This window comes from Anomaloglossus baeobatrachus, chromosome 2 (assembly GCF_048569485.1).
Source record: "Anomaloglossus baeobatrachus isolate aAnoBae1 chromosome 2, aAnoBae1.hap1, whole genome shotgun sequence".
Taxonomy (NCBI): Eukaryota; Metazoa; Chordata; class Amphibia; order Anura; family Aromobatidae; genus Anomaloglossus; species Anomaloglossus baeobatrachus.
In genome coordinates, this window is record NC_134354.1 from 790,979,710 (window position 1) to 791,003,965 (window position 24,256).

The following is a 24,256-nucleotide window of genomic DNA, read 5'->3' on the forward strand; positions in this document are numbered from 1 at the left end:
CTGTGTTCACGCTGCGCACGTTTTGCCCAATGCTTTTCTTAAGTTGAATCTATTGCCTGGCAGGGCTCAAATACGCAGAAATAATTAACATCCTAAGGCTATGTGTCCACGGGAGAATGTAGCTGCGGATTTTTCTGCATCAAAATCCGCAGCTTTCCCGCAAAATCCGCACCTTTTCAAAGGTGCGGATTTGTCACGGATTTACCATGGATTTGATGTGGATTTTGGTGCGGATTTTTTTTTTTTCCCCCCAATTTTAAAGCCAAAATCCGGATGAAAATCCGCAACAATAATTGACATGTTGCAGATTTTTCCGGATCAAAATCCGCACGAAATCCGCTGTGCAAAAATCCGCAGCGTGGGCACAGCATTTCCAAAATGCCATAGAAATGGCTGGGAAGTGCCTGATCTGCAGATTTTCGGGAAATCCGCGGCAAAATGCGCGCATTTTCCGCAGCGTGGGCACATAGCCTAAAATTTTCAAAACCGCAGCCAAAAAACGATGCCCAGTGCGGACAGCGACGTAGAAACCTGCTAGACTTTGCTGGGGAAGGAAACACTGCATCCGGGGGCATCTCTGTGACCTCAAAAACTCAGAAAAAGATGCAGCGTGTGAACAGAGCCTAAAGTTTGTGAATTGTTTTTCCCTTTTGTCTTCTGTCGTCACCGGCTCATTTTTTGGATTTCTTTCCAGTCCTGGCCGATAACATCCCACAGCTGAGGGTCTGTTACAGTTGTATCCACTCTGCACAATCCTCTGTGGCCTCCAGAGACTGATACATTGTAACAAACCCTCAGATGTGAGAAGCCGGTATACATGATGTCTCCATTCACTGGAGCCGCAGATGACAAGCTGCAGATCGGCCGGGAGCAGCCGCGCGGCAGTGAAGGGGTTACTGCTGTTATCGCATTACTCGGCTGGACTTTGTATAAATGCTGCGCCGTCTTCTCCATCGGCTGTGACCGGCTGGAGACACTGGCAATGGGAGCAGTAGCTGAAGGCAACATGTGCAGGGCCGCTCCCAGCAGCACAGAGGATTTCATGAGAGGGCTGGGTGATAGATATGACTGGTGTGATGTGTGTAATCTGACGGCTGCTTCTCTCCCGCAGGAGATCACAGGCGCTGACTACAACGAGTGGTGAAGATGTCGCTGCACGGGACCGTGATGGAGCCGCTGCTCACATGGGTAAGAGCTGACCGCCTGCTCATTACACCCGCCCCGCAGGGACTGTACCCCATGTACTGTGCTCAGGATTGCAGGGCTGGTGGCGGTGCACTGCGGGGCCGGGCTGGTGGCGGTGCGGTGCACTGCGGGGCCGGGCTGGTGGCGGTGCACTGCACTGCGGGGCCGGGCTGGTGGCGGTGCACTGCACTGCGGGGCCGGGCTGCTGGCGGTGCACTGCGGGGCAGGGCTGGTGGCGATGCGATGCACTGCGGGGCCGGGCTGCTGGCGGTGCACTGCACTGCGGGGCCGGGCTGCTGGCGGTGCACTGCACTGCGGGGCTGGTGGTGGTGGTGCGCTGCGGCGTCGGGCAGTCAGTATCACACACGCTGTCCGGAGAATTTGGGAAGAGGTATAGGTGACTTCACAAAGTGTCTGAAGTTTGATTGACAGGTGACATTGTGGTGTGGGCGGGGCCGAGGATGGATTGCTCCGCCCCGGGCACTTGCAGTCTATTGCATATAATGATAATCCGCTGTTTCCCCTGGTGATGTGACAGATCGGACCCTCTACACTGGGGGTCACCTTCTCAGTCATCCCAACTATTAATACTTTTATATATGAAAATATTATTGCGTATGGAGACTCTGGAAAAGCTTCAGACAAATATAGCTGCCATGAGCCAATCACAGGTCGTGCTCACCCCCGGGATGGAGGACTTACGCAAAGCTTAGGTGGAGGGTGATGTGCATTATATGAGGTCACTGATATCCGCATCTCACGCTTTTCCTCCCTGCTCTTCTATACCCCCCCCCCCCCCGCCCCGTCCCCGGTGTCAGTGAAAATAACAAGAATAGTGGGTTTTGTTTTGATTATTGAGGATATTATTGACCTCTAATATAATAGACCCGTTACGCCGGGGATTCTGCGGATCTAGACTTCATATCTTCTACATTTCACGATTGATGGCTGAGAGCGCGTCGGACTGATCTCATGTTCTATCTACGTTTTATATTTGATGATTGTGTTTATTAAAAAAAAAATTATTGAAACATAAAATAATTCTTATAAAACGTCCAGTTCCTGCAAAACCTGAGCCCCTAAAATCTCTGGAGTCGCAGAGATAAGACGTCATGGCCGCTCCAATGCTGTGAGGCCGGGGCTGCGCTCCTCACCGGGGCTGCGCTGAGCACCACACGTCCGCTTTCTGCAAAATAGGTGACCACTTACTGATCGTGGGGGTCCGACCCCTGGAGCCCACCTACTGCAGCAAGTGCATCTGTCATATTAACTGGAGTGACGGTCGAGTGCCTAAACATCTCCCTGCGGGAAGAGGCGAGTGCAGCGCTCAGCCGCCCCACAGCAATGGATGGAGCCGCAGCCGGCTGTGGACTCTGTTGGTCACCACGGCCGGACCCCAACCATCACCAGGCAGCCTGTCTTTGTCTAAATATGGTCCCTGGGTTAATTTCCAGGGAGGGAACGAGTCTCTAGTGCGGACGTCTACCCGGAGAATGAAGAGGTAACGTCCCCTGCAATCAGTGTCAGATGCTGCGGCTCTTGTGACCGGCACCCGGTGCTGCACATCCTCTCTCATCAATGTCTGCGGCTCTTGTGACCGGCACCCGGTGCTGCACATCCTCTCTCATCAATGTCTGCGGCTCTTGTGACCGGCACCCGGCGCTGCACATCCTCTCTCATCAATGTCTGCGGCTCTTGTGACCGGCACCCGGTGCTGCACATCCTCTCTCATCAATGTCTGCGGCTCTTGTGACCGGCACCCAGTGCTGCACATCCTCTCTCATCAATGTCTGCGGCTCTTGTGACCGGCACCCGGTGCTGCACATCCTCTCTCATCAATGTCTGCGGCTCTTGTGACCGGCACCCGGTGCCGCACATCCTCCCTCATCAATGTCTGCAGCTCTTGTGACCGGCACCCGGTGCTGCACATCCTCCCTCATCAATGTCTGCGGCTCTTGTGACCGGCACCCGGTGCTGCACATCCTCCCTCATCAATGTCTGCGGCTCTTGTGACCGGTGCCCTGTGCCGCACATCCTCCCTCATCAATGTCTGCGGCTCTTGTGACCGGTGCCCTGTGCCGCACATCATCCCTCATCAATGTCTGCAGCTCTTGTGACCGGCACCCGGTGCTGCACATCCTCCCTCATCAATGTCTGCGGCTCTTGTGACCGGCACCCGGTGCCGCACATCATCCCTCATCAATGTCTGCGGCTCTTGTGACCGGCACCCGGTGCTGCACATCCTCCCTCATCAATGTCTGCAGCTCTTGTGCCCGGTGCCGCACATCATCCCTCATCAATGTCTGTGGCTCTTGTGCCCGGTGCCGCACATCATCCCTCATCAATGTCTGCGGCTCTTGTTCCCGGTGCTGCACATCCTCTCTCATCAATGTCTGCGGCTCTTGTGACCAGCACCCGGTGCCGCACATCATCCCTCATCAATATCTGCGGCTCTTGTGCCCGGTGCTGCACATCCTCCCTCATCAATGTCTGCGGCTCTTGTGACCAGCACCCGGTGCTGCACATCCTCCCTCATCAATGTCTGCGGCTCTTGTGACCGGCACCCGGTGCCGCACATCCTCCCTCATCAATGTCTGCGGCTCTTGTGACCGGCACCCGGTGCCGCACATCCTCCCTCATCAATGTCTGCGGCTCTTGTGACCAGCACCCGGTGCCGCACATCCTCCCTCATCAATGTCTGCGGCTCTTGTGACCGGCACCCGGTGCCGCACATCCTCCCTCATCAATGTCTGCGGCTCTTGTGACCGGCACCCGGTGCTGCACATCCTCCCTCATCAATGTCTGCGGCTCTTGTGACCGGCACCCGGTGCTGCACATCCTCCCTCATCAATGTCTGCGGCTCTTGTGACCGGCACCCGGTGCTGCACATCCTCCCTCATCAATGTCTGCGGCTCTTGTGACCAGCACCCGGTGCCGCACATCCTCCCTCATCAATGTCTGCGGCTCTTGTGACCAGCACCCGGTGCCGCACATCATCCCTCATCAATGTCTGCGGCTCTTGTGACCGGCACCCGGTGCTGCACATCATCCCTCATCAATGTCTGCGGCTCTTGTGACCGGCACCCGGTGCTGCACATCCTCCCTCATCAATGTCCGCGGCTCTTGTGACCGGCACCCGGTGCTGCACATCCTCCCTCATCAATGTCTGCGGCTCTTGTGACCGGCACCCGGTGCTGCACATCCTCCCTCATCAATGTCTGCGGCTCTTGTGACCGGCACCCGGCGCCGCACATCCTCCCTCATCAATGTCTGCGGCTCTTGTGACCGGCACCCGGCGCCGCACATCCTCCCTCATCAATGTCTGCGGCTCTTGTGACCGGCACCCGGCACATCGTCCCTCATCAATGTCTGCGGCTCTTGTGACCGGCACCCGGTGCCGCACATCCTCCCTCATCAATGTCTGCGGCTCTTGTGACCGGCACCCGGTGCTGCACATCCTCCCTCATCAATGTCTGCGGCTCTTGTGACCGGCACCCGGTGCTGCACATCCTCCCTCATCAATGTCTGCGGCTCTTGTGACCGGCACCCGGTGCTGCACATCCTCCCTCATCAATGTCTGCGGCTCTTGTGACCAGCACCCGGTGCCGCACATCCTCCCTCATCAATGTCTGTGGCTCTTGTGACCAGCACCCGGTGCCGCACATCCTCCCTCATCAATGTCTGCGGCTCTTGTGACCAGCACCCGGTGCCGCACATCCTCTCTCATCAATGTCTGCGGCTCTTGTGACCGGCACCCGGTGCTGCACATCCTCCCTCATCAATGTCTGCGGCTCTTGTGACCGGCACCCGGTGCTGCACATCCTCCCTCATCAATGTCTGCGGCTCTTGTGACCGGCACCCGGCGCCGCACATCCTCCCTCATCAATGTCTGCGGCTCTTGTGACCGGCACCCGGCACATCGTCCCTCATCAATGTCTGCGGCTCTTGTGACCGGCACCCGGCACATCGTCCGTCATGAATATTCCCAGCTCTTGTTCTCCTCCTTCATTTTTCCTTGTTCCCACAGGTCAACAGCTTGAAAGTGAATGATCCCATCGAGCGCGTCTCCCAGATGCAGGACCTCAGCATCTTCATCAAGATCATCACTAAAATGTAAGTAGGGGCCCCCCTGTAGCTGTGAGTAAATGGGGGGGCCCCCTGTAGCTGTGAGTAAATGGGGGGGCCCCTGTAGCTGTGAGTAAATGGGGGGGCCCCTGTAGCTGTGAGTAAATGGGGGGGGCCCCTGTAGCTGTGAGTAAATGGGGGGGCCCCCTGTAGCTGTGAGTAAATGGGGGGGGGGGCCCCTGTAGCTGTGAGTAAATGGGGGGGGGGCCCTGTAGCTGTGAGTAAATGGGGGGGGGCCCTGTAGCTGTGAGTAAATGGGGGGGGGGCCCTGTAGCTGTGAGTAAATGGGGGGGGGGGGGCCCTGTAGCTGTGAGTAAATGGGGGGGGGGGCCCTGTAGCTGTGAGTAAATGGGGGGGGGCCCCTGTAGCTGTGAGTAAATGGGGGGGGGGGCCCTGTAGCTGTGAGTAAATGGGGGGGGGGCCCCTGTAGCTGTGAGTAAATGGGGGGGCCCCCTGTAGCTGTGAGTAGGGCTCCCGTCTATGGCAATATACCCCTCCGCTAGGGGGCGCTCCGCTGTGATGCCTGATCAGTGCCTTTTGTTCTTGTATCTTGCACATGCCCCTCTTGGGCTGCGTTCACATTTCCGCCTTTTTCCCTCAGTCACAATCCGTTGCTTTGAGAAAAAAAACTGAATCCTGCAAAATAATTTGTAGGATTCCGTTTTTTCCCATAGACTTGTATTAATGACGGATTGCGACTGATCGCCCTGCGTTGCATTTGTCGTGCGATGATCAGTCGTGGAATGACCGACCATCGGACGTAAGCAACGCACAATGTAACGTTTTTCCGAGCATCGAAATGACGCACTGCGCAGGATTCCGTCACCATCCATTAAGAGGTATAATGGCGGTATATGGTGCAGCATTCCGTCACTTTCTACTGAGCATGCCCAGTATGCACACAATCACATTGCAAGGCTCGAAAGCTGGTACCACGGATCCATTTTTTACAGGCATCAGTCACAAAACGGATGTCTGAAGTAGCCTCACACGTCAGGTCTGCTGGGAGTTGTGCTCCTCTCCCGGTTTCCTCTCGGTCACTTTGGCTTCGGTCCCATAGATGTTCCCACAGACTGGTTCCCACCAATAGAAAGTGATTCACTGGTGATACCCGAGACCTGGCGGCCATCACCGGGCCTGCATAATTAATAACACAGTAGATGAAGCAGAGCTGGAGATCCGGAGCATGTCACCTGCGCTGATCAGTGTCCGTGTGTTACAGGAACGGGAACATGGATGATGCAGCCCGAATCCTGGAGCAGCCGATGGAAGACAAACTGAAGTTCTTACAGAGTAAGATGGAGGGGCGTATAATCATGGGGAAATAAAGGGGATCCTGTATACAGCTGATCCTGAGCTACCTCCTGTATTATCCTCCAGAGCTGCACTCACTATTCTGCTGGTGCAGTCACTGTGTACATTACATTACTGATCCTGAGTTACCTCCTGTATTATACTCCAGAGCTGCACTCTCTTCTGCTGGTGCAGTCACCGTGTACATACATTACATTACTGATCCTGAGTTACCTCCTGTATTATACTCCAGAGCTGCACTCACTATTCTGCTGGTGCAGTCACCGTGTACATACATTACATTACTGATCCTGAGTTACCTCCTGTATTATACTCCAGAGCTGCACTCACTATTCTGCTGGTGCAGTCACTGTGTACATACATTACAGGGTTTTGTAGACAATGTTGGGAGATCTGCAGAATTGTGCTTGCAGCTCTGGAGTATAGTGCAGGCTGTATCTGTAGACATTAGATGAGGTCTTGCTCGGAGGGTTCGGGGCCGGTGGTATCAGGAGGATGAGAGTCTTTCCCTTTCTTCTCTTTACAGGACACTGCAGATGCGGCTCCAAAGCTGAGACTTTGGTTCAGTGGCAGAATATCCTGCAGGGAGAGAAGAGCGAGCTGGAGATGTGTAAGGTGGGTGACGGGGGCTGACTGAGATCTGGAGGCTGAGGGCCCCTGGAGGCTGAGGGCCCCTGGAGGCTGAGGGCCCCTGGAGGCTGAGGGCCCCTGGAGGCTGAGGGCCCCTGGAGGCTGAGGGTCCCGGGGGGGATTGGAGGCTGGCTGAGGGTCCCGGGGGGGATTGGAGGCTGGCTGAGGGTCCCGGGGGGGATTGGAGGCTGGCTGAGGGTCCCGGGGGGGATTGGAGGCTGGCTGAGGGTCCCGGGGGGGATTGGAGGCTGGCTGAGGGTCCCGGGGGGGATTGGAGGCTGGCTGAGGGTCCCGGGGGGGATTGGAGGCTGGCTGAGGGTCCCGGGGGGGATTGGAGGCTGGCTGAGGTCCCGGGGGGGATTGGAGGCTGGCTGAGGTCCCGGGGGGGATTGGAGGCTGGCTGAGGTCCCGGGGGGGGATTGGAGGCTGGCTGAGGTCCCGGGGGGGGCTGGAGGCTGGCTGAGGTCCGGGGGCTGAGGTCCGGGGGTTGGAGGCTGACCGCAGATCTGGGATGTTCTGACTAGCCTTTATTATGATGGGAGCCTAGAAAATGCTGCGGCTTCTAGGTGCGATCAGCCGGGGGGGTCACATGGTGCGACATCAGCTCTGACTGCACCGGACGATCATGTGAGGACAGTCACATAGTATCCAGCAGGTGGCGCTGTGCTCCGGGGTGTGGTGATCAGTACCAGCAGGTGGCGCTGTGCTCCGGGGTGTGATGGTCAGTACCAGCAGGTGGCGCTGTGCTCCGGTGTGTGATCAGTACCAGCAGGTGGCGCTGTGCTCCGGGGTGTGATGGTCAGTACCAGCAGGTGGCGCTGTGCTCCGGGGTGTGATGGTCAGTACCAGCAGGTGGCGCTGTGCTCCGGGGTGTGATGGTCAGTACCAGCAGGTGGCGCTGTGCTCCGGGGTGTGATGGTCAGTACCAGCAGGTGGTGCTGTGCTCCGGGGTGTGATGATCAGTACCAGCAGGTGGCGCTGTGCTCCGGTGTGTGATCAGTACCGGCAGGTGGTGCTGTGCTCCGGGGTGTGGTGGTCAGTACCAGCAGGTGGCGCTGTGCTCCGGGGTGTGTAATCAGTACCGGCAGGTGGCGCTGTGCTCCGGTGTGTGATCAGTACCAGCAGGTGGCGCTGTGCTCCGGGGTGTGATGATCAGTACCAGCAGGTGGTGCTGTGCTCCGGGGTGTGATGGTCAGTACCAGCAGGTGGCGCTGTGCTCCGGTGTGTGATCAGTACCGGCAGGTGGTGCTGTGCTCCGGGGTGTGGTGGTCAGTACCAGCAGGTGGCGCTGTGCTCCGGGGTGTGTAATCAGTACCGGCAGGTGGCGCTGTGCTCCGGTGTGTGATCAGTACCAGCAGGTGGCGCTGTGCTCCGGGGTGTGATGATCAGTACCAGCAGGTGGCGCTGTGCTCCGGGGTGTGATGATCAGTACCAGCAGGTGGCGCTGTGCTCCGGTGTGTGATCAGTACCAGCAGGTGGCGCTGTGCTCCGGGGTGTGGTGGTCAGTACCAGCAGGTGGCGCTGTGCTCCGGGGTGTGATGGTCAGTACCAGCAGGTGGCGCTGTGCTCCGGGGTGTGGTGATCAGTACCAGCAGGTGGCGCTGTGCTCCGGGGTGTGGTGGTCAGTACCAGCAGGTGGCGCTGTGCTCCGGGGTGTGATGGTCAGTACCAGCAGGTGGCGCTGTGCTCCGGGGTGTGTGATCAGTTCCAGCAGGTAGCGCTGTGCTCCGGGGTGTGTGATCAGTTCCAGCAAGTGGCGCTGTGCTCCGGGGTGTGATCAGTACCAGCAGGTGGCGCTGTGCTCCGGTGTGTGATCAGTACCAGCAGGTGGCGCTGTGCTCCGGGGTGTGATGGTCAGTACCAGCAGGTGGCGCTGTGCTCCGGGGTGTGTAATCAGTACCGGCAGGTGGCGCTGTGCTCCGGTGTGTGATCAGTACCAGCAGGTGGCGCTGTGCTCCGGGGTGTGTGATCAGTTCCAGCAGGTAGCGCTGTGCTCCGGGGTGTGTGATCAGTTCCAGCAAGTGGCGCTGTGCTCCGGGGTGTGATCAGTACCAGCAGGTGGCGCTGTGCTCCGGTGTGTGATCAGTACCAGCAGGTGGCGCTGTGCTCCGGGGTGTGATGGTCAGTACCAGCAGGTGGCGCTGTGCTCCGGGGTGTGATGGTCAGTACCAGCAGGTGGCGCTGTGCTCCGGGGTGTGGTGATCACTACCAGCAGGTGGCGCTGTGCTCCGGGGTGTGGTGATCACTACCAGCAGGTGGCGCTGTGCTCCGGGGTGTGTGATCAGTACCAGCAGGTGGCACTGTGCTCCGGGGTGTGGTGATCAGTACCAGCAGGTGGCGCTGTGCTCCGGGGTGTGTGATTGTGAGGCAAATCCCGGGATATGAAGATGAATTATGACTCCAGTCATAATCCCTCATCACTCCCTGGCAGTGCCCCCTCCCTTCTTGTTCTCAGTGTTCCACTTACACCTCCATGGCCATGTCCTGTGATATGGAGATGAGGTGGTGTGGGAACAATGGACACAGGATGACTCCCTGCCGTCACCCTGTAGTAGGAGCTGCTAGCTAGTTAGCAAGGCTATGGAAATAGCCAGACAGAACGACTCCAGTAAAAAATGGTTCATATCTCGCAAGCCATATTTCCGATAAATATGGCAACCATAAAAATGGTGTCTCCGCATGCAGACGATGCCGGCACACCCTTTTTATGGGAGCAGGACATTGGGAAATGCCCCAGGCGTGATATCAGCCAATGGGGAACTGGCAGACAGGTCATGAGTCCCCTCGTTCTGTAGCTAAATTCATAACTGTCACAATGAGAGCATTGGCGTCCGCCTACGACGCTCCCAGGCAAAGTTATGGCCCATATTCCAGGTTGGGATATTGTCCATAACTCAAGCCAGGGGTGGAGCAGTGCTCCCTGTGAGGTCACTAAGGTAGGAGGGGACCTGGATTTGTCCAGGTTGATAACCCTACTTCGGCCATTTTCCAGTGTTCTTTTCGCTGGGGGCACGTGTAGGAAACATCTGTGGGAAGGATCCTAGAAACCTGGGTACAGCGCCCCCCTGTGGCCAGACGCAACAAGGTAACTGCTGGAACTGTGTATGCCTGTTTGTAACCCATGCTTTGATTGTAACTGTACTCTGACATATGTATATTCTGTAGATTCCCTATTGTATATTTCTTCAGCGCTCTATTGGGAGACCCAGACGATTGGGGTATAGCTAAAGTGCAAGGCCCCTCCCCTTCTGGCTATACCCCCCCGTGGTATCACGGGTACTCCAGTTTTAGCTTTGTGTGCGAAGGAGGTCAGACATTCCATGCATAGCTCCACAGATTTTAGTCAGCAGTAGCTGCTGACTATTTCGGATGGAAGAAAAGAGGGCCCATATAGGGCCCCCAGCATGCTCCCTTCTCACCCCTGGATGGTGTTGTAAGGTTGAGGTACCTATTGCTGGTACAGGGCTGGAGCCTCACATGCTGTTTTCCTTCCACATCCCCTTGGGGGCTCTGTGGAAGTGGGATCCTGCCGGCCTCTAAGCTCTGACGCCGGGCTCCATCCACAGACCCATAGCACCTGGTGGATGCCGAGCAGGAGTACCATCAGGGACCGGGCCCTGCATCATACAGGTACTCTGTGTCCCCGGCAGGCACAGACGCACTCCGGGCTGGCTGGGCGTTGTAGTGCGCCGGGGATCGTACACTGAGCTGGTGTTCCTACAGTTATCTGGGGGACTTTGTGTTCTGGGAACGCAGTGCCGACCCTCACTGGACCGGCGGCGCTGCTGTGACTTGTGGTGCGCCGGGGATACGCCGACCGCGCTTTTACGGCGGGGGGCGTTTATAACTCTAGTCCCCGGCTTTTGGGCCTAGGACGCCGGCAGCTCCGATCGTTCCCGCCCCCACCCTGTCAATCAGGGTAGGGGAGAGACGCTGTTTCACGGCAGCGACGAGGGCTGGAGCCTGATTTACATGCTCCAGCCCTCTCACTAGGCACAGAGGGAAGCAGGCTTCCCGCTCTTGGTCAGGAACGCCCAGGGCCCGCCCCCCTTCTTCTCTCAGGACGCCGGCAGCCATTACATGCATGTCTGGCTGGAGGAAGGACGCAAGGCTCTGGGAGACCTAGACTGAGGGGCTTTGGAAGACCACACACCCGCTCTTAAGCGGGCGGTAAGCGGCTTTTCAGCTGGCCCCTCTAGTGCCTTACTGTGTATTAGTGTACTGTGTCACTGGACATAGATATTTATTGATTTCTTGCACTGTGAGGTCGCTTCCTGGCTGTATACCCCAGATCACTCTGAGGAGGCAGCAACATGTCATCCACAAGACGCAAGGCTGCCAAGGCTAGGGCTGTGTACACTGCGTGTGCTGCATGTGGGGCTGCTCTACCAGCAGGCTCCAAGGACCCCCATTGTGTGCAATGCTCAGATCCGGTGCTGCTTCGCCAGCCGGAGTCCGGAGAGGTAGTGACCCAGGCTGAGACGCCTGTAAGTCCTGCCCCGGTGTCAGGGACAGACTTTGCAGTTTTTGCGGATAATATGTCTGTGGCTATGGCAAAAATCCTGGAAACTTTGCAATCCATCCCTGGGGCTCAGTCTATGGACACGGCGAGGTCTATGTCCTCTAATCCTCCGCAGTTGGATTTAATCCAGACTGCAAGGGGGTCCCCGGCTTCACAGGATGAGTATAATGACTCAGATGATTGCCCCAGCCACCCCAAGCGGGCTCGCTGGGAAAGACCCTCAACGTCATCACACTGCTCAGGGTCTCAGCGCAATCAGTCTCCCTGTGATGTGTCTGAAGAGAGTGATCAGGAGTCTAATCCTGGAACCCCTCTCAATCTGGATACCCCGGATGGGGACGCCATGGTAAACGATCTTATCTCAGCCATCAATAGGCTGTTAGATATTTCTCCCCCAGCCCCTTCAGCAGAAGAGGCAGCGGCAGAGCAGGAGAAGTTTAGTTTCCTCTATCCCAAGCGTAAATTAAGTGCTCTGTTGGATCACTCTGACTTCAGAGAATCAATCCAGAAGCACGACGCTCATCCAGAAAAGCGTTTCTCTAAACGTTCTAAGGATACACGTTATCCTTTCCCACCTGATGTGGTCAAGCGCTGGACCCAGTGTCCAAAGGTGGACCCCCCGATTTCCAAGCTTGCAGCTAGATCCATAGTTGCAGTGGAGGATGGCGCTTCACTTAAGGATGCCAATGACAGACAGATGGACCTTTGGTTAAAATCTGTCTATGAAGCTATCGGCGCGTCGTTTGCTCCAGCATTCGCAGCCGTATGGGCACTCCAAGCTATTTCAGCTGGTTTAGCAAAAGTGGATGCTATCATACATCCAGCGGTGCCGCAAGTGGCGCACCTTACCTCGCAGATGTCTGCGTTTGCCTCTTACGCTATCAGTGCGGTCCTAGAATCTACCAGCCGCACCTCAATGGCGTCTGCCAATTCGGTAGTTTTGCGCAGGGCATTGTGGTTAAAGGACTGGAAAGCAGATGCTGGTTCCAAAAAATGTTTAACCAGCTTGCCTTTATCTAGAGATAGACTGTTTGGCGAGCCATTGGCTGACATCATTAAACAGTCCAAGGGTAAAGACTCCTCTTTACCCCAGCCCAGATCAAGCAAACCTCAGCAGAGAAAGTGGCAGAAGTTTCAGTCCTTTCGAGGTTCGGGCAAAACACAATTCTCCTCGTCCAAAGGGACTCAGAGGACGCAAAGAAACTCAGATTCCTGGCGGGCTCACTCACGCCCCAAGAAAGCAAATGGAGGAACCGCTTCCAAAGCGGCTACCTCATGACTTCCAGTCCCCTCCCTCCGCATCTCCGGTCGGGGGCAGGCTCTCCCGCTTTTACGACACTTGGATGTCACAGGTCAAAGACCGGTGGGTGACAGACATTTTGTCTCGCGGGTACAGAATCGAGTTCAGTTCTCGTCCTCCAGCTCGGTTCTTCAGAACCTCCCCACATCCAGACCGTGTAGATGTCCTGCGGCAGGCGGTGGACTCCCTAAGAGCGGAAGGAGTAGTGGTTCCTGTACCGTCTCAGGAACAAGGGAGAGGGTTTTACTCCAATCTCTTTGTGGTGCCAAAAAAGGACGGCTCGTTCCGTCCTGTTCTGGACCTAAAACTGCTCAACAACCATGTGCACGCCAGACGGTTCCGGATGGAAACCCTCCGTTCTGTCATTGCCTCAATGTCTCAAGGAGACTTCCTTGCCTCAATAGACATCAAAGATGCTTATCTCCACGTGCCAATTGCTACAGAACATCAACGTTTTCTACGTTTTGTGATAGGAGACGACCATCTTCAGTTCGTAGCTCTGCCATTCGGTCTGGCGACAGCCCCCCGGGTCTTCACCAAGGTCATGGCGGCGGTGGTAGCAGTCTTGCACTCTCAGGGACACTCGGTGATCCCTTACCTAGACGATCTACTTGTCAAGGCACCCTCTCAAGAGGCATGCCAACTCAGTCTACATGCTACGTTGGAGACTCTCCAGACTTTTGGATGGATCATCAACTTTCCAAAGTCAAATCTGTCACCGACACAGTCACTAACGTATCTTGGCATGGAGTTCCATACTCGAGCAGCGAGAGTGAAGCTTCCGCTAAACAAGCAGCGGTCCTTACAGACAGGGGTGCAATCTCTCCTTCAGGGCCAGTCGCACCCCTTGCGGCGCCTCATGCACTTCCTAGGGAAGATGGTGGCAGCCATGGAAGCAGTTCCCTTTGCGCAGTTTCATCTGCGTCCACTTCAATGGGACATTCTCCGCCAATGGGACGGGAAGACAACTTCCCTAGACAGGAAAGTCTCTCTTTCCCAGACGGCCAAGGACTCTCTACAATGGTGGCTCCTTCCCACCTCATTGTCTCAGGGAAGATCCTTCCTGCCCCCATCCTGGGCAGTGGTCACGACAGATGCGAGTCTGTCGGGGTGGGGAGCAGTGTTTCTACACCACAGGGCTCAGGGGACGTGGACTCCGCAAGAGTCCACCCTTCAGATCAATGTTCTGGAAATCAGGGCAGTGTATCTTGCCCTACTAGCCTTTCAACAGTGGCTGGAAGGAAAGCAGATCCGAATCCAGTCGGACAACTCCACAGCGGTGGCATACATCAACCACCAAGGAGGGACGCGCAGCCGGCAAGCCTTTCAGGAAGTCCGGCGCATTCTGAATTGGGTGGAGGACACAGCATCCACCATCTCCGCGGTTCACATCCCAGGCGTAGAAAACTGGGAAGCAGACTTCCTCAGTCGCCAGGGTATGGACGCAGGGGAATGGTCCCTTCACCCGGACGTGTTTCAAGAAATCTGTCGCCGCTGGGGGGTGCCGGACGTCGACCTAATGGCGTCTCGGCACAACAACAAGGTCCCGGCATTCATGGCGCGGTCGCGCGATCAAAGAGCTCTGGCGGCAGACGCCTTGGTGCAAGATTGGTCGCAGTTCCGCCTCCCATATGTATTCCCGCCTCTGGCACTCTTGCCCAGAGTATTACGCAAGATCAGATCCGATTGCAGCCGCATCATACTCGTCGCCCCAGACTGGCCGAGGAGGTCGTGGTATCCGGATCTGTGGCATCTCACGGTCGGCCGACCGTGGTCACTTCCAGACCGTCCAGACCTGCTGTCTCAAGGGCCGTTTTTCCATCAGAATTCTGCGGCCCTGAACCTGACTGTGTGGCCATTGAGTCCTGGATCCTATCGTCAACAGGCTTATCCCAGGGAGTGGTAACCACAATGAGACAAGCTAGGAAGTCAACTTCTGCTAAGATCTACCACAGAACGTGGAAGATTTTCTTAACCTGGTGCTCTGCTCAGGGAGTGTCTCCCTGGCCATTTGCATTGCCCACTTTTCTGTCTTTCCTGCAATCAGGGTTGGAAAAGGGCTTGTCGCTCAGCTCCCTTAAAGGGCAAGTCTCGGCACTATCCGTGTTTTTTCAGAAGCGTCTAGCACGTCTTCCTAAGGTGCGCACGTTCCTGCAGGGGGTCTGTCATATTGTGCCCCCGTACAAGCGGCCGTTGGATCCATGGGATCTGAACAGAGTACTAGTTGCTCTCCAGAAGCCGCCTTTCGAGCCTCTCAAAGAAGTTTCTTTTTCTCGCCTGTCACAGAAAGTGGCGTTTCTTGTTGCGATCACATCGCTTCGGCGAGTGTCTGAGCTGGCAGCTCTGTCATCCAAGGCTCCCTTCTTGGTGTTCCACCAGGACAAAGTAGTGCTGCGCCCCATTCCGGAGTTTCTCCCTAAGGTCGTATCCTCGTTTCATCTTAATCAGGATATATCCTTGCCTTCCTTTTATCCTCATCCGGTTCACCGGTATGAAAAGGACTTGCGTGTGCTAGATCTGGTGAGAGCTCTCAGGATCTACATTTCCCGCACGGCGCCCATGCGCCGTTCCGATGCACTTTTTGTCCTTGTCGCCGGTCCGCGCAAGGGGTTGCAGGCTTCTAAAGCTACCTTGGCTCGATGGATCAAAGAACCAATTATAGAGGCCTACCGTTCTGCTGGGCTTCCGGTTCCTTCAGGGCTAAAAGCCCACTCAACCAGAGCCGTGGGTGCGTCCTGGGCATTACGGCACCAGGCTTCGGCTCAACAGGTGTGTCAGGCAGCTACCTGGTCCAGTCTGCACACTTTCACCAAGCATTATCAGGTGCATACCTATGCTTCGGCGGATGCCAGCTTAGGTAGAAGAGTCCTGCAGGCGGCAGTGACATCCCCGTAGGGGAGGGCTGTTTTGCAGCTCTAACATGAGGTATTTCGTTACCCACCCAGGGACAGCTTTTGGACGTCCCAATCGTCTGGGTCTCCCAATAGAGCGCTGAAGAAGAAGGGAATTTTGTTACTTACCGTAAATTCCTTTTCTTCTAGCTCTTATTGGGAGACCCAGCACCCGCCCTGTTGTCCTTCGGGATTGTTTTTGCTGTTTGCGGGTACACATGTTGTTCATGTTGAACGGTTTTTCAGTTCTCCGATGTTAATCGGAGTTAATTTGTTTAAACCAGTTTTCTTCAGCGCTCTATTGGGAGACCCAGACGATTGACGATTGGGGTATAGCTACTGCCTCCGGAGGCCACACAAAGCACTACACTAAAAAGTGCAAGGCCCCTCCCCTTCTGGCTATACCCCCCCGTGGTATCACGGGTTCTCCAGTTTTCAAGCTTTGTGCGAAGGAGGTCAGACATCCATGCATAGCTCCACAGATTTTAGTCAGCAGTAGCTGCTGACTATTTCGGATGGAAGAAAAGAGGGCCCATATAGGGCCCCCAGCATGCTCCCTTCTCACCCGTTGATGGTGTTGTAAGGTTGAGGTACCTATTGCTGGTACGGAGGCTGGAGCCCACATGCTGCTTTCCTTCCACATCCCCCTGGGGGGCTCTGAGGAAGTGGGATCCTGCCGGCCTCAAAGCTCTGACGCCGGGCTCCATCCACAGACCCATTTGAACCTGCTGGATACGGAGCTGGAGTACCGTTCAGGGACATGGCCCTGCACCATTACAGGTACTCTGTGTCCCCGTACACACAGGCACAGCACACTCCAGACTTGCTGGGTGTGCTAGTGCGCCGGGGACAGTAAAGGGTTACAGTCACTGCAGCTTTGCTGAGTGACTTTGTGTATTGGGAACTACCACGCCGGACGCTCCGGGAGCGGCGGCGCGGCTGGGACTTGTAGTTCGCCGGGGACTGGGCGCCGACCGCGCTTTTACGGCGGCGGCGCTTATAAATCCAGTCCCCGGCTTCTGCGGCCTAGTGCCGCTTCGTTCCCGCCCCCTCCCTGTCACTCAGGGAAGGGGACAGACGCTGAGAAATCAGCAGCGCCGAGGGCTGGAGCCTTATTTACATGCTCCAGCCCTCTCACTGCACACTGTCGGACGCCGGATTCCCGCTCTGACTTGGGGCACGCCCACGGCCCGCCCCTCCTCACACGAGCTGGGGAAGACGCCGGCAGCCATTACTGCAGTCCGAGCTCGGACTTTCGGCAACCAGGCAGGACGGTGGCGACCATACACCCGCTTATAGGCGAGCGGTAAGCGGCACACATAGTGCTGACCCCAATATATACTGCAGTGTGTACATGTGTATTTTAACTGCATAGGTCGCTATATGCCCGCTTGGAGAGCGACACATCAGCAGCAGGAAAGCAGGTGTGCTAAGGCACAGGCTTTCTAGGCTGCTTGTATTGCACGTACTGAAGTGTTCATTTGTGTTTATGCTTGTATGCTATACACTGCACTGTACAGTCGCTAGTCTTAGCTATATTCTCCTGGAATGGCTAGACTACAGCAGCAGAAAACCAAGGGTGCTGGGGCACAGGTTTTTTTCTATGCTGCTTGTATTGCATGGGCTGCAGTGTGCATTTGTACTTGTGCTTGTATGCTATACATTGCACTGTATGGTCACTCTTCTGGGCTATATTCCCCTAGATGACTAGTCTACAGCAGCAGAAGAGCAGAGGTGCCAGGGCACAGGCTTCTATGCTGCTTGTATTGCTTGTGCTGCAGTGTTCATTTGTACTTTATGCTTGTATGCTATACATTGTACTGTACGGTCACCAATCTTGGCTATATACTTCTAGATGGCTAGTCGGCAGCGGCAAAAAAGCAACACAGATTTTCAGTGCTGTTTTTACTACATGGGATGCTGTTCATGACACCGTCCCATTGTGTGCATGCTCCCCTGTAGCACTTCGTCTGCCGGGGTCTCTAGCGCTTCGTCTGCCGGGGTCTCTACTAGTCGTGGCCAAAGAAACCACCTGTCATCCCTGTCCAAGGACAGGGACGGAGTTGCAGTTTCGACAGATATATTGTCATAAGATAGAGACTTGCAGTCCAGACAGGCCATGGGCAATCTTCCTGACCAACCTCATTTGGAACGGGGGGGGTCCCAGGAGGACTCTCTGTATGATAAGGCAGCTCTCCAGGACTTTGATCCTGACATCGCTATCAATCCGGATACACCGGATGGTAACGCCATACGGAATGATCCTATAGCGTCCATCAATGGAAGGTTGGATCTTTCTCCCTCAGCTCCCCCAGTGGAGGAGTCAGCTTCACAGAAGGAGTCCCTTTTCAGTATCTCAAACGGATATTGAGTATTTTTCTGGCCACGCTGACTTCAGAGAAGCAGTCCAGAAACACCACGCTTACCAGATAAGCGTCTTCTCCAAACGTTTTTAAGATACACGTTATCCCTTTTCCCCTGACGTGGTCAAGCGCTGGACCCAGGGTCCAAAGGTGGATTCTCCAATCTCCAGGCTTACGTCTAGAGCCATAGTTGCACTGGAGATGGGGCTTCACTTAAAGATGCCATTCACAGACAGATGGACTCTGGTTGAAATCTGTCTAGGAGGCTATCGGCGTGTCGGTTGCTCCGGCATTCACAGCCGTATAGGCAACCTAACCTTTTCAGCTGTTCTTGCGCAGCTGGCCTTGAGCACATGTACATCTGTACCGCAGAGGCGTCCGTAACTCCGCAATGTCTGCACTGCGACTTACCCTATTAATGCTGTCCTAAAAGTACAGTCGAGGTTTCGGTCCTTCCCAAGCTCGGGCAGGTCCCAATTGTCCTCGTGCAAAAGGGCTACAAAACCTCAGACGGGCTCAGATTCCGGCCGGGCTCAATCACGCCCAAGGAAGGCAGCCGGAGGAACCGCTACCAAGGCGGTCTCCTCATGACTCTCAGCTCTCTCTCTCTCTCCGCGGTTGATGGCAGACTCCCCCGCCTTTGGCGACATTTAGCTGCCACAGGTCACAGACCGGTGGGTGACGGACATTGTGCTCACGTGCACAGGACAGTGTTCTGTTCTCGTCCTCCGACTCCATTCTTCAGAACGGCCCCACCTCCCCACCGAGCAGATGCCCTGCTGCAGGCGGTGGACGCTCTAAGAGCAGAAGGAGTGGTGATCCCTGTCCCCCCTCAGGAACGAGGGCGAGGGTTTGTACTCCAATCTCTTTGTGGCTCCAAAAAAGGACGGCTCCTTCCGTCCTGTTCTGGACCTAAAACTGCTCAATAAGCATGCGAACGCCAGGCGGTTCCGGATGGAATCCCTCCGATCCGTCATTACCTCAATGTCTCGAGGAGACTTCCTTGCCTCAACAGACATCAAAGATGCCTATCTCCACGTGCCAATTGCTACGGAGCACCAACGTTTTCTACGTTTTGTGATAGGAGACGACCATCTTCAGTTCGTAGCTCTGCCATTCGGTCTGGCGAGAGCCCCACGGGTGTTCACCAAGGTCATGGCAGCAGTGGTAGCAGTCTTGCACTCTCAGGGACACTCAGTGATCCCTTACTTGGACGATCTACTCGTCAAAGCACCCTCCCTCGAGGCATGACAACGCAGCCTGAATGTTACGCTGGAGACTCTCCAGACTTTCGGGTGGATCATCAATTTGGCAAGGTCAAATCGGTCACCGACTCAATCACTAACGTATCTCGGCATGGAGTTCACACTCTATCAGCGATAGTGAAGCTTCCGCTGAACAAGCAGCGTTCACTGCAAACAGAGGTGCAGTCTCTCCTTCAAGGCCAGTCGCACCCCTTAAGGCGCCTCATGCACTTCCTAGGGAAGATGGTGGCAGCCATGGAGGCAGTTCCCTTTGCGCAGTTTCATCTGCGCCAACTGCAAGGGGACATTCTCCGCCAATGGGACGGGCAGTCAACCTCCCTGGACAGGAAAGTCTCCCTTTCCCAGACTGCCAAGGACTCTCTGCAATGGTGGCTTATTCCCACCTCATTGTCACAGTGAAGATCCTTCCTACCCCCATCCTGGGCAGTGGTCACGACAGATACGAGTCTGTCAGGGTGGGGAGCAGTTTGTCTCCGCCACAGGGCTCAGGGGACGTGGACTCAGCAGGAGTCCACCCTTCAGATCAATGTTCTGGAAATCGGGGCAGGGTATCTTACCCTACTAGCTTTCCAGCAGTGGCTAGAAAGAGAGCAGATCCGAATCCAGTCGGACAACTCCACAGCGGTGGCATACATCAACCACCAAGGAGGGACGCGCAGTCGGCAAGCCTTCCAGGAAGTCCGGCGAATCCTCATGTGGGTGGAGGACACAGCATCCACCATATCCGCAGTTCACATCCCGGGCGTAGAAAACTGGGAAGCAGACTTCCTCAGTCGCCAGGGTATGGACGCAGGGGAATGGTCCCTTCACCCGGACGTGTTTCAGGAAATCTGTCGCCGCTGGGGGGTGCCGGACGTCGACCTAATGGCGTCTCGGCACAACAACAAGGTCCCGGCATTTATGGCACGATCGCGCGATCACAGAGCTCTGGCGGCAGACGCCTTAGTGCAAGATTGGTCGCAGTTCCGGCTCACATGTGTTTCCACCTCTGGCACTCTTGCCCAGAGTACTGCGCAAAAAATCAGATCCGATTGCAGCCGCGTCATACTCGTCGCCCCAGACTGGCCGAGGAGATCGTGGTACCCGGATCTGTGGCATCTCACGGTCGGCCGACCGTGGTCACTACCAGGCTGGCCAGACTTACTGTCCCAAGGGCCGTTTTTCCATCGGAATTCTGCGGCCCTGAACCTGACTGTGTGGCCATTGAGTCCTGGATCCTAGCGTCTTCAGGATTATCCCAAGGGGTCGTTGCCACCATGAAACAGGCTAGGAAGTCCACCTCTGCTAAGATCTACCACAGAACGTGGAAGATTTTCTTAACCTGGTGCTCGGCTCAGGGAGTGTCTCCCTGGCCATTTGCATTGCCTACTTTTCTTTCCTTCCTGCAATCGGGGTTAGAAAAGGGCTTGTCGCTCGGCTTCCTTGAGGGGGAAGTCTCGGCACTATCCGTGTTTTTTTCAGAAGCGTCTAGCACGTCTTTCTAAGGTGCGCACGTTCCTACAGGGGGTCTGTCATATCGTACCCCCGTACAAGCGGCCGTTAGATCCATGGGATCTCAACAGGGTATTAGTTGCTCTCCAGAAGCCGCCTTTCGAGCCTCTGAAGGAAGTTTCCTTTCTCGCCTGTCACAGAAGGTGGCGTTTCTCGTTGCGATCACATCGCTTCGGCGAGTGTCTGAGCTGGCAGCTCTGTCATCCAAGGCTCCCTTCCTGGTGTTCCACCAGGACAAGGTAGTGCTGCGCCCCATTCCGGAGTTTCTCCCTAAGGTCGTATCCTCATTTCATCTTAATCAGGATATATCCTTGCCTTCCTTTTGTCCTCATCCGGTTCACCGGTATGAAAAGGACTTACGTTTGTTAGATCTGGTGAGAGCACTCAGACTCTACATTTCCCGCACGGCGCCCATGCGCCGTTCCGATGCACTTTTTGTCCTTGTCGCTGGTCCGCGCAAGGGGTTGCAGGCTTCTAAAGCCACCCTGGCTCGATGGATCAAAGAACCAATTCTAGAGGCCTACCGTTCTGCGGGGCTTCCGGTTCCTTCAGGGCTAAAAGCCCACTCAACCAGAGCCGTGGGTGCGTCCTGGGCATTACGACACCAGGCTTCGGCTCAACAAGTGTACCAGGCAGCTACCTGGTCCAGTCTGCACACTTTCACCAAGCATTATCAGGTGCATACCTATGCTTCGGCGGATGCCAGCTTAGGTAGAAGAGTCCTGCAGGCGGCAGTGACACCCCCGTAGGGGAGGGCTGTTTTGCAGCCCTAACATGAGGTATTTCTTTACCCACCCAGGGACAGCTTTTGGACGTCCCAATCGTCTGGGTCTCCCAATAGAGCGCTGAAGAAGAAGGGAATTTTGTTACTTACCGTAAATTCCTTTTCTTCTAGCTCTTATTGGGAGACCCAGCACCCGCCCTGTTGTCCTTCGGGATGTTTTTGTTGTTTGCGGGTACACATGTTGTTCATGTTGAACGGTTTTTCAGTTCTCCGATGTTACTCGGAGTTAATTTGTTTAAACCAGTTATTGGCTTTCCTCCTTCTTGCTTTGGCACTAAAACTGGAGAACCCGTGATACCACGGGGGGGTATAGCCAGAAGGGGAGGGGCCTTGCACTTTTTAGTGTAGTGCTTTGTGTGGCCTCCGGAGGCAGTAGCTATACCCCAATCGTCAATCGTCTGGGTCTCCCAATAAGAGCTAGAAGAAAAGGAATTTACGGTAAGTAACAAAATTCCCTTCGTTGGCTTCCTCCTTCTTGCTTTGGCACTAAAACTGGAGTACCCGTGATACCACGGGGGGGTATAGCCAGAAGGGGAGGGGCCTTGCACTTTTGGTATACCCCAATCGTCTGGGTCTCCCAATAAGAGCTAGAAGAAAAGGAATTTACGGTAAGTAACAAAATTCCCTTCATTGTAGTTTCTAGTGTGCTTTAGGCTGATTAAATTATATAATTAATCTTGGGCTGTTCTGTTATCTCGATCTTGAATCCCACGTCTGTGTGTTCGGCTAATAGTTACCGTGAAGCGGTTGGTGGCAGCGAGTTTGTGCCAAGGATTATTGTGGGGAGGCCAGTGAGATTCGGGGAGATTTTATATATTCCGCCCGCGGAGGTCGGGGGAATATATACCCTACTCTCACCGGGGACCCTTCAATAATCGGCATAAGTAGTATAGCGGCCTCCTTGCTTATTGTCGGGCAATTCCATAATTGGCCTGACTATAAGAGGGGCGCTAGAGAGCGCATCACGTGCTCTGTCTGTCGGTCGGGAGGTATAAAGGAGGGGTGACCCCCACTTGTTACCCCCCCGATTGTGACGTACTGGTAGCCAGCGCGGGGGATTTCTGAGTGACCCCCCCGGTGGTTTGTGACATATTCCTGGGGGTGGGCCAGGATGCGATGGCCTCCACTTTCTCAGGCTCGGGCTTCAGTGTTCTCCCGCCTACCCGGTGACCGAGGTACTGGACCTCGCTCATGGCCAGCTGACACTTTCCCGGCTTGATGGTCAAACCTGCCCGGTGGATCCGCCTGAGCACCTGTGCTAGATGCTCTAGGTGGTCCTCCCAGGTGGGACTGAAGACGGCAATGTCATCTAGGTACGCGGCCGCGTACCCTTCAAGTCCCTTGAGCAGGGTGTTGACCATCCGCTGGAAAGTGGCAGGGGCATTCCTCATCCCGAATGGCATCACCGTGGACTCGTATAGTCCAAATGGGGTAATAAAGGCAGAGCGTTCCCTGGCCTTGCGAGTCAGGGGGATCTGCCAATATCCCCGGCTCAGATCCATGATGGTCAGGTACTGAGCCCCGGCCAACTGATCGAGCAGGTCATCGATGCGTGGCATTGGGTACGCATCGGCGACCGTGACCGCATTGAGCCCCCTGTAGTCCACGCAGAACCGAGTGGTTCGGTCCTTCTTAGGGACGAGGACTACAGGCGAGGCCCAAGCGCTGTTGGATGCCTGGATCACCCCCAGCTTCAGCATCTCGTCAATCTCCTGGCGCATGTGTTGCTGCACCTCCAGGGAGACCCGATATGCTGAACGCCGGATCGGGGGATGATCCCCAGTGTCCACTTGATGGACAGCCAAGTCAGTCCTTCCGGGCTGGTTGGTAAACAACCCCCGGAAGGGGAGGAGGGTGGCCCACAGCTGGGACCGTTGGTCCTCCAAGAGCTGGTGGCCAACCTCCACATCCTCAATGGATCCGCCTGCCCTAACCTGGGCTAGCATATCCAAGAGGGTTTCCGCTTCTCCCTCCTCGGGCAGGTTGCACACGGGGAGCGCACATGCCTCCCGCTCGTGATGTGCCTTCATCATGTTCACATGGAAGGGCTTCCGCCTTCCACGGGCAGGGTCCAGGGTGACCAGGTACGTCACAGGGTTGAGCTGCTGGTACACGAGGTATGGGCCTTCCCAGGCTGCCTGAAGCTTGTCCTGTGGTACGGGGACCAGTACCCACACCTCTTGACCCACTTGGTAGGTCCTCTCACAAGCGTTCTGGTCGTACCAACGCTTCTGATCGGCCTGGGCTTGAGCCATATTGTCGTGTACCAGTTGCGTCAAGGCCTGCATTTTGTCCCGGAAGCGCATGACATACTCGATAACCGACACTCCAGGGGTGGCCAAATCCCCTTCCCAAGCCTCTTTCACCAGAGCCAGGGGGCCCCGCA

At 55.7% G+C, this 24,256-nt stretch overlaps 1 protein-coding gene across 4 annotated transcripts in view; it reads left to right on the plus strand.

The window, feature by feature from the left end:
- NUMA1 (nuclear mitotic apparatus protein 1) overlaps positions 1–24,256 on the plus strand; it is a 107,234-nt gene that overhangs the window by 30,558 nt on the left and 52,420 nt on the right. For all 4 annotated transcript variants that reach the window (XM_075337660.1, XM_075337658.1, XM_075337661.1 and 1 more), the window contains exons 2-5: positions 1,112–1,188; positions 5,213–5,298; positions 6,533–6,603; positions 7,151–7,239. In XM_075337660.1, coding sequence (XP_075193775.1) covers positions 1,147–1,188; positions 5,213–5,298; positions 6,533–6,603; positions 7,151–7,239 — 288 coding nt within the window. In that variant the 5' untranslated portion in view covers positions 1,112–1,146. The remainder of the gene's footprint in view (positions 1–1,111; positions 1,189–5,212; positions 5,299–6,532; positions 6,604–7,150; positions 7,240–24,256) is intronic.